Source organism: Osmerus mordax, chromosome 24 (assembly GCF_038355195.1).
Source record: "Osmerus mordax isolate fOsmMor3 chromosome 24, fOsmMor3.pri, whole genome shotgun sequence".
Taxonomy (NCBI): domain Eukaryota; kingdom Metazoa; phylum Chordata; class Actinopteri; order Osmeriformes; family Osmeridae; genus Osmerus; species Osmerus mordax.
The window spans coordinates 7093473-7106985 of record NC_090073.1 but is presented as its reverse complement, the minus strand read 5'-3'; the positions used below and the strand labels follow the sequence as shown (position 1 = coordinate 7106985).

The 13513-nt window shown below is 47.8% G+C and overlaps 1 protein-coding gene across 2 annotated transcripts; it reads right to left on the bottom strand.

Moving 5' to 3' along the window:
• Positions 1-2913: 2913 nt before the first annotated feature.
• Positions 2914-13438, bottom strand: mxd1 (MAX dimerization protein 1). 2 transcript variants are annotated; one of them, XM_067227823.1, is made up of 6 exons: positions 13390-13438; positions 10612-10711; positions 7006-7035; positions 4983-5097; positions 4342-4498; positions 2914-4165 (listed from the first exon to the last, which is right to left on the bottom strand). In XM_067227823.1, exons 2-6 carry the CDS (start codon positions 10686-10688, stop codon positions 3975-3977), a joined length of 570 nt encoding a protein of 189 aa, XP_067083924.1. In that variant the 5' UTR covers positions 10689-10711; positions 13390-13438; the 3' UTR covers positions 2914-3974. The 2 variants fall into 2 exon arrangements, with proteins under 2 accessions (XP_067083924.1, XP_067083923.1); XM_067227822.1 differs by lacking the exon at positions 13390-13438 and adding an exon at positions 11422-12307.
• Positions 13439-13513: the final 75 nt, after the last annotated feature.

The window sequence follows — 13513 nt, the reverse complement described above, 5'->3', positions numbered from 1 at the left end:
ATACCTATCAGGGAAAACTGTCTGAAGACAATGGGCGGTCAGAATTTAAGAAGCCGTTTTGGCGTCGGCTGAGCACGATGTATTTGTGATGAGCTTCACGGTGGTGAACAGCTGAAGTGAGACTCGCCAAGCACCTCCAGAGACTGAGGAGCGCCAGTCATAGTTTGGCACATTTTCCCCGTCTTCAATTGAACATCGCTGCCCCGAGAGAGGGAAGGAAGGGGGGGGGGCATACTCAAAGGCCTGGTGTAATTGTACCGGGAGACATTTTAAAAAGAAACTACAGCTATTCATGCTAGAACCTCCACACTCTCGGCCTGCTGAGATTTGGAGTGGGAATGTTGTGAGGAAAAGTCCATGGTGCCCATCCCCCTCTTTCTTCCTGTAGGGTTAATGGACACGAGCATTCTGAGCCGGCCATAACCAGTCATTAGTCTGCTCACGGTCTGTTAACCGAGGATGAGGGAAGGACCTAGAGGGACCTCCCTGGACGTGTGCATCCGATGAATGTCCGTTTTATTGTTAATCTTCAGCCATATTGACTGGCCTTTCTCCAGAAAGATACGCCCTGTTACTCTCTCACTGCATGTCTTTCCGTGTTAAGAGATCGTTGTAAAGTGGCAATGGAGCCGCTAGAAGCATCCAGTCACACAGAGACACGGACCAGCAGGATTGGTAAACAAGGGTTTCAAATGTTTTATTTATTTCGTGTCACTGACAAATATAAATTACTGCTCCACATTTTAAGTGATTTTGTTTCAAGTCAGTCCAAATTCTCCCAATTCTAAAAAGTAAGTGTACAAAATCTCCATTTATTTTTCTTGTTCCGACAGATGCCGACCCTTCTAGTGTCTGTGAAAGGCAGCCTGCGACAGTGCACGTGTACGACGGTGTGTTTGATTGTTGCGTGATGAGTGGGTGCTGCGTAACCGCAACACACGAGTCACAAGGAATGACCTTTGTAATACATGTCTATACGTCATATATTATATACATCAATATATATATAATACGCTATGGATTTCATACATTTGTCTGTGTTAAGGCCGTCAGCCACTTTGTACAAACATAGCCCAGATATACACATTGAAACAAAGGACTCCCCCAAAGGGTGATCACATCCGTAGCTTACAAACTGGAACACACAGAACCCCGGCGCTGTCTCGTTCTTCTAAGAACCCACACCTGCCCGCAAGGCAGGTGCTGAAAGCACCAGGATCTCAACAGAATGTTTCACATCTGAGTGAGCGGTAAAGATGCCGTGTTTGCCCCTCTGCACCATGGTAGCTAGCACAGCTTGTGGAGGGGTGAATATGATACACACTCACAGTCAGTCAGACAGACAGACAGACAGACAGACAGTCAGACAGTCAGAGTGGAAGACAGAGGACAGGCCATGGATGGAGTGGGGAGTACGATCTCTCCCACAGACAGACATTAATGCTTGGCTCTAACGCGAGGCTACTGAAATATGGGGCTGTTTTTGCACCTTTAAAACAAAACATTCATTTTTTTCCATTTGTATTTCTTGTTCACAACAATCCCCCCCAACCCTCCCCCATGACCTTTAAAATGTCTCTCTGAAGACAGTGACGGAACACACACACCGACGGTCCTCTGCCATTTTGACCCTGACTCTTGGGATCATATCCCCCCAAACAGTCATCTGGCTCAATTGTTTTTCTCTTTTGGGACAGGAATCAAAATGACACACGTGCTGCATTCCACACAAAAATTTTGAAGAAACAATTCTACTCCTATTTAGATTTTTTTTTTTTTTCGGAGGGTGCATCAACCCTCACATTCAAACCTGGAGCTCGTTGCGTGACACAGGTTTGAGTTTCCTTTGGCGCCATGCTGCTACAGTGCAGAAAGGGAGTTGAAAGATACAGACTACTAACTGTACATTCACTGAAACCAACAGCTAAGGCCCCCTCTCTCTCTCTGGAGACAGCAGGAAGGCTGCTTATAGCACCAACCATTTTGTCCTCCATAATGTTGGCGTTGAGTCTCTTGGGTGGTGGAGACATTTTGTGTGGCTAAAGCTCCTAGGCACAAGATGTGTGAACCAACACTGCAACTTTTCACCATGACAGCACTGCCAAAGCACCGACACACCACAACTCTTTGCATTTTTATACTTTTTATCCACAATTGTGTCGTATTTCTTTTATATATTTTTTTTGTTCGATTTGTCATTTCCCTGTTGAGAAGGAAATGTTGCCTTTATCAATTAGGCAAACGTATACCCACCACAAATAAAACGTTTTAGTTCGAGGAGCACCGTGCGGTAAATTCGACATAACAGCCCAGAGGCACGAAAGACGGTTTCTAAAAAAAGAGCTAGGGATTACTATGCTGTGGAAACAAACTACACATAGAAAACCTCACAACACAATAAAATATTTAACTTATTATATATTTATATATATATATATAATCCATCTATATATTTAGTATATTTATATCTAATAAATACTTTTATTTCCCTGTTTTCGATATACATAAAGATCTGTCTTCAAACTATTTACACCGACATGACTAAAATCTGCTGAAATAATAAATAGCTATGTAGGCAAGGCAACGGAGAGTATCTGTACTTCTGTACGACGGTTGACCTTTCTCACGTAGTTTGACCCCGTGAGAGCTATAGCCCAATTCATGGCCGCCCAGATGTCTTTCCATCAGGCCCACGACTTTAGCATGGAATGTGTTGAGAGTCTCTCCGGGCTTCAGTAAATACAGACCTGTCTCCCTTCTCCGGTCTCTCTCCTGACTAGTTGCTAGCGACCGTGACTAGCCGTGTCACACACGCATACATTTACTAGATGCACAACAACGCCACCGTCATCAGAGAGAGTAAGACAACGTTTACCCCCCCCCAACACCCTCCCTCCCTCCCCCCTCCCCACCATTTAAATCTCATGCTGCACATATATATTTTTTTTCCTTCCTTCCTTCCTTCCTTTTCCTTCTTCCTTGTAGTCCTTCCGAAGTGGCAGGCGCGGACATGAACCACAGGGTATGCGAAACCAAAACCAACAGATGACAAACGCTCCCACGTACTGGGGATTCATAAACTGTCCTTCTGCGAAGCCTGGGTGGATAGATGCACGTGCTTCTGCCGTCCACGACAACAAGAGGATGACATCACGGCCAGTGTTCTAGAACTCCCCGTGGGGAGGATGGGGGGGGGGGGGGGGGGGGGGGGGTAGTGCAGACAGACAACTCACTTTTAAAGGCTTACTAGACAACAATCACCTGATATTACATTACTACTACAGCTGCAGGGCCTTTGGGGGTTTGACCCAGCGTCTCACCGAGACCACCCTTTCCTCTGTTCTAAGTGCAAAATACCATGCTCACGATGGTCACCCAGGTGGACTCGGCCCCCCCCATCCCCCACCCCTCCCCGTGGCTGAGCCACCGCCTTTGGAGGGAATCGCTGTCATTGGAAGCATGGGAGACATGGGGACTGGGTGTGCTCAATCTCAGAACAGCTTTCCATTGGCTCCTGGAGAAGCATACAAAAACAGGAGGTGGGGGGGTGACGGGCGAGCACATTCTCTGGCTGCGGACGCCAGGAGGGACGGAGGGGGGCTGGTGGACCCTGACGGGGGCCGAGGGCGTTTTTTTCCCCCGTCGATCCCGCACACCCGATTGGAGCGGAGCGTCCGAGCGGGCGGGAGCCTCGAAACTGATCCTCCTCCCCCTGATTGGCTGGCGGAGGGCGGGGTGGGCGTGAGCGGAGGGGGCGGGACAAGAGGCGGAACGGGCAGCTCGAGGCGCCTCGGGATTGGTCGGATCGGTCCGGCTGGGACGAGGGACGGAGAAAGGAGGAGGTGGGGATGGCGGTTTGGAGTGAGGTCTGATTGGCAGAGACTTGCGGAGGGCGGGGGGGGGGGAGCTAGACAAGGGTGTTGGGGGCGGTGTGGGTAGGGGAGGAGGGGATTGGGGGATACAAGGCTGTGCTCCTATAGGCTGCAGGCCAGCCCAGCCTTCTCCTGAGTGTCCTGCAGGCGGCGCAGGCTGGCGCTGGAGTAGCCCTCGTCACTGCAGCTGCTGCGCAGGCTGCCGCGCTCGTCAGAGTCACTCACTCCGCTGGTGCTCCACTCCAGGTCCCCCAGCAGGTAGTCTGTCCCCTCCACATCCACATCCAGGTCCTCTGTGGAAGGTGACACACACACACACACACACATTACTACTGTGATGAAGACACACCACACCAAACAAACTACATCGCCGTCTATGTAAATGACAACGTTTGGAGGAAAACCCACTTCACTTCAGACACTTATCAAGTGCATGCATGAGCGTGTGTGTGTGTGTGTGAAACCTCACCCGGGTCGGAGTCGGACTTGTCGGAGTGTGTGGAGCCGGTGCTGTCCATGCGCGTGCGCTCCACGCCCAGCTGCTCCAGCCGGCGCTGCAGGTGCCTCTGTTCCCTCTGAAGCTGCTCCAGAGCGTGCTGGGCCCTGCGCTCGCTCTCCTCCAACCTCTGCACACGCACGCACACACGCACACACACGTACGTTACACTGTGTGTGTATATTTTATTTTATTGTATATTTTATTTAATTCTAATTCCACTTAGTACTGCTAGTTTATGTACCCTTAGTATAGATAGTCCACATATTAAAATTTTAGGTCCCTATATGTTTATTATATGCACCTTCCTGCCAAAGCAAATTCCTTGTCTGTGCAAACTTTCATGGCGAATAAATCCCATTCTGATTCTGTGTGTGTGTGTTTGCTGGTCTGCAGGGATAAGATGGTTCCCTCCACCTCCTCCCAGTGTCAAGGCGACGCCACACCATCCAGGACACTGCCCTCTGGGTGGCACTGTCCGACACAAACGTGCCGAACTCGGCTTTCCCTCGTCCGTGTGCTTAGGAACGGCTGTTGGGGAACCTGTGCAAACACGTCGCTGCCAGTCTCGGACGCGGACAAACGGACAAACGGGTAAACACGTGCGCACACACCTTGATGTGCTCCTTGGCCTTCATCAGCAGACTGAGGGTGGTGTGTCTGCTGGTGTCTGGTCCCAAGGGAACGAGGGATTTCAAGCGCTCCAAGCACAGCCGTAGGTTTGCCCGCCTGCAGGGAGAGAGAGACAGAGAGAGAGAGATGGAGAGACACTCGTCACAACTTTTCAAAATGTGATGAGTCAGTCCCTGCTATAACAACACACCTGCTTGAAAATAACTTAATGTAGACGACAGATTATGTAAACTGTTCAAATGATCGTACATGGCTGGGATCGGCCACTCTACCTGTCCCTTTATGAGTGTGAATGTATGTGTGTGTGTGTGTGTGTGTGCGTGTGTGTGTGTGCGTGAGAGTGTTGGTGTGACAGGCTTGGCAGCTGCTGGGGTGTGGTGGGAGTTTCTAACACATGACCTTTTACACAACACACTACCATATCCAGAGTGCTCCGTGCATGCACACAGGCTGCAACCACAGTGTGTGTGTGTGTGTGTGAGTTCCTCTTACAGCAGCACGTATGGAGTACACTTCAGTTATAAAAACAACAGTGCAACAAGTAGACAGAACATAAACCGAAGTGATATTAACTTTGTTTCTGAGCTGCAGTGTTTTTTTTCTTTCTCACTCTGCACAATATCTGGTCTGGAGGACAGAAACTATTCTAATCTGTGTAGGAGAGAGAAGGGACTCGTTTATCCGTGGGCAGCTTCCCTTCTCCCTCGTCTGAGATTTGACACACACACACACAAGGTTGACACAAAAGAGTGGAGCGGGTCCAGGTGACGACTCCCAGCTGATCCCTGGGACAGACTGGGGCCCAAAGTGCAGCAGACAGGGGGTTACATAACACGAGAGGAGGAGGAGGTGTCATGTTTATGAGCCAGGCGTCAGCAGCCAGACAGGGACCAGGCTTGTGTTGGTTAAACAATGTCAACTCAGCTGCAGCTCTGCGGGTGTCATGGAGACGCGCCGTGGGCCTGTCAGAGAGCCCGACGTGCACCAGGCAAGGAGGGGCGAGGAGCTAGCTCAGTAACACGTTCGTCCAGGCCATGGTAGTCCACTCTATGTGCCTTGCATGTGTGTGTGTGAGTTTTGTCCTAAATCGATTCTCTATCGTGTCTTTTTGAACATAAACAATCAGCTCTACCCATAAGACCCTCCTAGCACACCAAGCCTTGACCCCAGGGTCATGGCCCTGGCCCCTGGGGTGAGTTCCAGGGTGTGGTGTCGGGTCACGCTGCCCAACCCTGGCCGCATAGCTGGGATGGTGGGGCTGAGCCCAGGTGGGCCTGAGCCCAGGTGGGGCTGAGCCCTGAAGAGCTGAAGCTACAGCGAGGGCCTCAGTGTGCTCTGGCTGGGTTCTGCTGCAAAGCAGGGATCTGCCGCAGCAAACTAAGTGTTTGCAAGTAGATTAAATAGAGCCTCCATTGTTTGAGTTCCCAGTCCACCCATCCATAACCACACACACACACACACACACACACACAAGACAAACAGACACAAACAAGAACACACACACACTTCTCCCACTTGACAGAGATCGAGCGTGACCGTCTTCTCAGTCAAGTGAATCAACGGGATCAGGGCGCCATCAGTAACCTCTATTTCTGTCGTGGTGCTCGAGCTTTAGACACAACACATCAATGCAGACATAACGTCATTAGCGGTATATCTAGGACAGGCCCGTTCAGTGTGTTAGAAGAGGCCCACATCCACCTGCGGTGCTGTGGCCTGGGCCTTAGACCATGCATTATTCAGTCTGCCTGGCTACCGCGGAGTCGTCGCTGAAGTGGGAGTGCTAGTGACCCTGCCGTCTCCCTGCGGAGGAGCGCGCTAGCCCCGTTAGCATCGGAAGCTAGCGGACCGCGGAGCAGACTAGTGTACCCTGCTCTGTCCCAGCTCATTAGCAGCTCATTACTCGGGCTGTGTGGGAGGACGAGGGGGCTCGAGGGGCTCTCTGTATGGGTGCCCCGGTAGATACCAGACAGGAGGAGGCGGACAGAAAGAGGAGCAACTCACCTGTTCTTCTCCATTTCGTTGTGCGTAGACCTGCAGACAGACAAGAGGCAGGGATTAGAGGCTCGTCCCTGTGGAGGACGCTCCCTGTGTGTCTAGCTGCAGGAGGGGGCCACAGCGCACAGGAGGGAGAGGGACGGGCCTGTGCGGGAGCTCATAAACCAGCAGGAAGAGCAGCAACAACAAAAAATTATATTCTCCAGAAATGAAAATGACAGGCGTACTCTGAAACCTAAGGTTGTTTACGTGAAGGGAGGTTTTAGAGGATTGGAGCTGCACACACAATGATACACACGCACACAGAGACTGCACGACAACGGCAGCCAAGGGAGTAAACTTAACAACGGTAACTATAAACAGAAAGGACCCTTCTCCACCATGGCAAGGACCCGCCCTGGGCAGAAGGCCCTGCAACACTGGCTACCATGCGGGGGTCAGGGACACCGGCATGCAGCTCTGGAAAGAGGGAGGAGGGAGGGAGGAATGGAAGAAGAGAGGGAGGGAGGGGGGAGACAGGGAGCACCAGGACGGGGGAGTAGACAGGGTGGTTTTGGGAAGCTGAGAGAGAGGGTGTGGAAATAGAAAGAGACAGGGGAGGGAGTGTGACAGACAGACACACACAGGATAGTTGGAGAGGCAGTTAGAACCGAAACTGTACTGCGGCCGTGACATCCACGGGTTTCCGCAGGCCGCCACACATACTTAAACAATTCTATCCTAAAATGGCCGCGGGGCAGTTATCACGACAGTAAACAAAAGCTGCAAGACACCCAATGCAACTGCCACGACACACTTGCATACCACTATCAACAGAACAGTAACTGTCCAGTAAATGTACCAGCGGAGGCACTGGCATGTACCACTAGCTACTGTTACGTACCACTCGCTCCACTGTCACGTACCACTAGCTACTGTTACGTACCACTCGCTCCACTGTCACGTACCACTCGCTACAGTACAGTACAGTTTCGGTTCTAACCGCTACTGGATAGTTGGTTGACAGAAAGTATGACGTAGGCCCTCGTCTGGTGACCACCCAGTGTAGACTGAATCCTACGTCCCCAGGGGGAGCTCATACACACACAGGGCAAAAAAAAGAGGTCATGTCCGAATTAATCTGCAGACCAGTCTGAAATGAATTGAGAGGGTAATGGTGAACAGTGAGCCCTGGCTGTGTGTGTGAGATGACTCTACCCCCCCCCCCCCCGCCCCTCCCGACACCACCTGACATCGCAAGCCCCCAGCACGACCTCTCAAAATACTCCTGTTCCGTCTTACTGCTGTCATCTCATAGCCAGCCTGGGAAACGCTCCAGGGAATCAAACGAGCTCTCCCGATCCAGCCCGGTTCCCCATCTAACGACAACGAATCGCTGAGACTGAATGTCTAGTAGCATCTAAGCGAAGCTAGCAGCAGAAGCTAGACGGCACTGCATCGCCGTGGCTGCGTAACACAGAGTACCACAGAGTACCACAGACATAATTAGAAATGGAGAGGGGGGGGGGGGAGGGGGCGAGACTGGTGTAACCCATTTCCCAAGAGGGCAGGTCAAATGGTAGGAGAGGGGGCGGGAGAGTACATCTCAGGCCTTTAAACTGTATCTCCAGCCAAGTGCATTCCTATGGGCTTGAAGCCAGTAATGACATAACACTCTGCTGTCCATATTACTGTCCAGGACAGGACCCCCTCCACCTGGACCTGCTGTCCATGGTGACTGCTGGAAACACACACACACACGCTGTGCAAAGCCAGAGCATTAAAGCCCAACTAGGCCTTGACAACGCCGTGCCTATGGCAGTACGTAACATTTTCATAACGGCTGTGGTTTTTCTTCCATCCTGTTTACTAGAGAGGACAACTGCACCGCTGCTATGCCTACAGCTAAATAAGAGTTTATTTGAAACCAATTAAAGGAAAGAAAGGCCATGTGAGATGAGGCTCTCTGGTTGCAGCACTAACATGTTCGTAAGCTGGTTCCTTTACTGAATGGGGTCATATCGTGAGCCATACTATAGTGGCATGCAGAATGTTTGTGAGAGAGAGAGGAGTGGGAGAGGGTGGAGAGCGGAGGGGGAGGAGGAGCGGGTGGAGAGAGGTGGGGGAGGAGGAGCGGGAGAGGGTGGAGAGAGGTGGGGGAGGAGGAGCGGGAGAGGGTGGAGAGAGGTGGGGGAGGAGCGGGAGAGGGTGGAGAGAGGTGGGGGAGGAATCCATCTATGTAATGGAGGAACTGGAGCTCCTGACAAGACTGAGAGCAGAACAGGAGGGAGGAGGAGGAGAGAGAGAGGGGGAAGGGGAGCCACACTCACTGCCACCGACACACCAGAAACCCATCGACTCCCTTCCCCCACACATACACATATGCCATGGGGAACACGGATAGGAGCTAGAGGTCTGGGTGGAGATGTGTTACACTAGCTATTATCCTAATGCTGCTCCACTGACTGGGAATGGGCTTGTTGTCCTACATCTCCCCAAGATTAGGAAACCTGAAAAGCTACAAGGCAAGGCTCCCTGATAAACAGTACCAGTTGAGTCAATAGGGAAGCCAGTGGAGAATAGGGCTGAACATGACGATACCACTTCTAATCAACTGAGCTAGAATGGCGAACCATCTAATTAATTGCTTATGTGGCTGCAATGCCATTAAGTTCAAGTGTAATAGAGAAAGAGAGAGAGAGAGAGATAGCTTTATAGATCAACCATCTCACGGAAGGGATTTGAGGTGCTGCAAAAAAAACACCAAGCAAAAATATGACTGAACAACAAAATGCCTAGCAACAGTGCAGAACTGGCCTCTAACTCAGGGCATTGCCTTCATTACAATCACCAAGCTGGCAAAGTGGGTGCAGATGAACGATTCCTTGGGGCTGACATTCACAGCTTTTTTTATTTATTTACCAAAATGCATCTGAAGCCATTAGTCCACTTATATATATAACAAAAGTCATTCTTCATAAGAAATTTTAACTGAACTCAAAGAGACCTTTTTGCATTCCATGTATTGCAAGCAATGAACCAAAGCACTCATTAGTCTACTGTATGCCTTCCATAAGCAAATCTGAGAACTAGATGTCCTTGGAGACCAAACTAAATATTTGAATAACATCAGGTTCCAATTACAAAGCAGGCTTAGGTGGATGTGTGTGTGTACTATCTATAGATACATGCATACACACACACACACACACACACTTGACCGCTACTTAAACTCTATTCAGCTTGCTGCCACAAAGACATCCTGACACAGATTAGCTAGGTGGCTAGTCTCACAGCTAGGTGTCAGGTAATCAGGCCAACGGCACGCACTTCTGCCCTGCACAAGTCCAGTCTGCTGGCAGTCTGGTTGGGTTGCAGCCACTTGCAGGAGTCACATTGCTGAATACTTCTGCTGTTCAACACTGCATGACCATACCATTTACACAAACTGACACATCATTGATCCTCCATTTGCATAGTTCCAATACTGGCAATACAGTATTTGTCGATATCTGTCTACATGTGATAGGACTGTGTAGTGGAAGAGGAGTAGTATATATTGTGTTAATGTATAACAATAAACAAGGTCAGCCATGGGGAATAGTAGGGAAAAACTGGGTCAGCTTTACATACCTGCTACTAAAATTTTTCTTGCTTTTGTTTTTGCGCTTTAGACTGTCCCGTTCTTTGCTGCTGGTGAATGGTAACATGGAAGCATAGCCATGTTCAGCTTCTGCAAACAAACACGAGATATAAGTCAGACACACTAGAGATTCTTCAACAATTAGTCAACCAAATGAAAATAGACGAAATGCAGGAAACAAAAGTGACAATGTTAGCTTTAGAAATATGGGATGTTTGTTACAGTATTGGGCAATTAACGGCATAATCGATATGCGGAATGAATGAGTGTTTGTGTTTTATACGAATTGTTTAATATCATCTTAAATATGTTTGGCCAAAAATGATGTCATCTGAACTCGAGTAAACCCCATTTTCGAGCCACAACACTGGGTGGGGAGAGGGGAGAGCTGGACCTGTTCATTGCATCTTCAAGACCCAGCACTCGCGCTTGAATTAAATAAACCTATTCACATATTTCTCATTCGAAACATCCTAGTTTTTATTGCAGCAAAACCGTACACATTGAATCCCCGTGCATGTTTTTCATAACAAATCCTGTGACTTGGAAAGCTGTGTATTCAGCAATGCCTGGACAACCATCAGAAGTAATTCTCTGACCACTAACGCTAGCGACTGATTCTAGAGGGAAGATTCGGAGTAGACACAAACAAAAATATGTAATTAACATGCCACAAATAGTCAACCTACATCTGAGGAAAACTGACCATGCAAAAGCATAACAATCCTGGCGTAAATAATGGTTTCGTCATCTTCACAATGACAAGAGCAACAATGCACCATAACTGTATGATATCATACCTCTTTCCCTGCGATCAAGGTACTCAGCTGCTTCAATCAACATCTGCACCATTTCGATAGCCGCCATGTTCAACAATAACACCGATAAAATCACAATCCTGGGTCAAAATGTATGTGTACAATAATCGGACGAAGTCAGCTAGAGCTTGGTTAGCCTTCTCTGTGCAAAAATGCTTGTCGATAGCAGTAATAGCTGCACTGCAAAGTATATATTGTAATACTTCACCGATAAATGTGCAGGATTGACGTTAGTTAGTTTATTTACTGGTTACAGTGGGAAAATTATTATCTAGTTAGAGAGCTAACGTTGGTCAAAAATTCTGACGATAAGGCTCGCGCTGACACTTGATAGATAGCTATTAGGCTAACGTTTCTTGGTGGAAGCTGCCAACAAACAGTGACTTTGACTAGTAGCAAAAAAGTATAATTTCACTCAAGGTTTGATGACAAGATAAAAAGCACCAAAAGTACGGGGTGTTCTAAAAAACTGTCGTACTGATTGTCACCTTCAAGAAAACAGCGAACGCTAGCTAAACTAAACTTAGCTGGTAACGTACAAAAACCAGGGGGTGTCAACGACGTGCAGCCAACAACATAAAATCAACAACTAGCCAGCCACGTTAGATACAAATAATTTTAGCTTCAAAGTTACCAATAAAAAATATTTTGATTTTCCTGGTACGCAATCGTATTTGTCCAACGTGTTAAAAAATTGTTTCTATCAACAATTGAACCAGCGAATGAATGTTACAGCTTGACGATGTTATAAATTATGCTGGTACAGTTTGCTTGCTAGCGTCGTTGGCTGATTGATCACGCGTGGATTGTGGTAGTCACGAGCTGGAAAACGGTGTTTATACAAAAAATTATCGTCAGCAATGGTTTATGAACTAGATGCCTGGCTATCTAGCTACTTGTGTTGTTGATTCCGTCGGTGGTGTTCTCTGCTCTACTATACTTTCCATTAAAAAAAACTAGATGCTATGATTGGTTACCCAAAATGGTATAATCATTTCTATTGGTGGTATCAGTTGTCACGTTTGACATATGTATCGCTAAAAGGATGGGGGTAGTATGCAACTGGTAGACTTTTCCGCCATGTTGGTGTTAACACCACTTTTTACCTGCCTTTGGAAATTCGCTTTCGGTGCCACAATGGACCCAGTTTCCTTATCATGGATCCCAACAAGCCAAGACTAGTGCAACTATTGGCTCCATTTTTGTGAGGCCGATAACCATTGGCTATAATATCTCCAGTTTGTATCCAAGGCCCACCTACATTAAATAATTAAGCCAGAAACCACGCCTCCCTGACATGCTGCTTTCGCTGTGTATCGCAGCCATTGGGGCTACGCTATGTTGTTGGCCTTCGTTCCTTTTCAGTGATTGGCCAAAATCACATGCTGTGTTTCTATTGGTCTGTAAACGAGTACTGTTTAAAGACGTATTTCACTTAAATACATTGTCAATTACCTTGATCTTAACTGACCCTTCATTTATGGAAATCGAATTGTAACAGATACAATATTAGTTCTAAAGCAATCTTTACAAATACATATTTCTTAATGTATCATCAGTCTTTGTAAAATAGTGTGTGCATTGACATAACTGATGTTTGATGTTCATGTTAGATCATGTATCCAGTTAATTCGACAATATTCACTGATTAGAAAACAAGGCAGAGATAGTCTGGGTAGTTACAGCTAGAACTAGAGTAAAAGAAGAGACAAGTATACAATATTGCACTAATTGTACCCTACTTGTCTCTACGTTGGTGTGATTAAGGTTAGTATAGGATATTATGTGTATTATAGGTTTAGTATACTGTATTGTTTATAATGTTGTATATTTAGGAGGTTTATTATATCATATGTTAGCTTGTCATAGGTTACACCTATGTTCTTCGTACTTATTTCATGTTATGCCAGGTTGCTCTGTTGTCCAAAGAATTTCAGTGCCCAGTCTCACCCTATGTTGTTCTGTGCATCTGACAATAAAAGACTTGAACTTGAAGTGTGGAAGGATGTCATCTGAATAGTGAACAGCACAAACAATAAGAAGCGATAGCATATTTACAACAAGTTTCAGGATC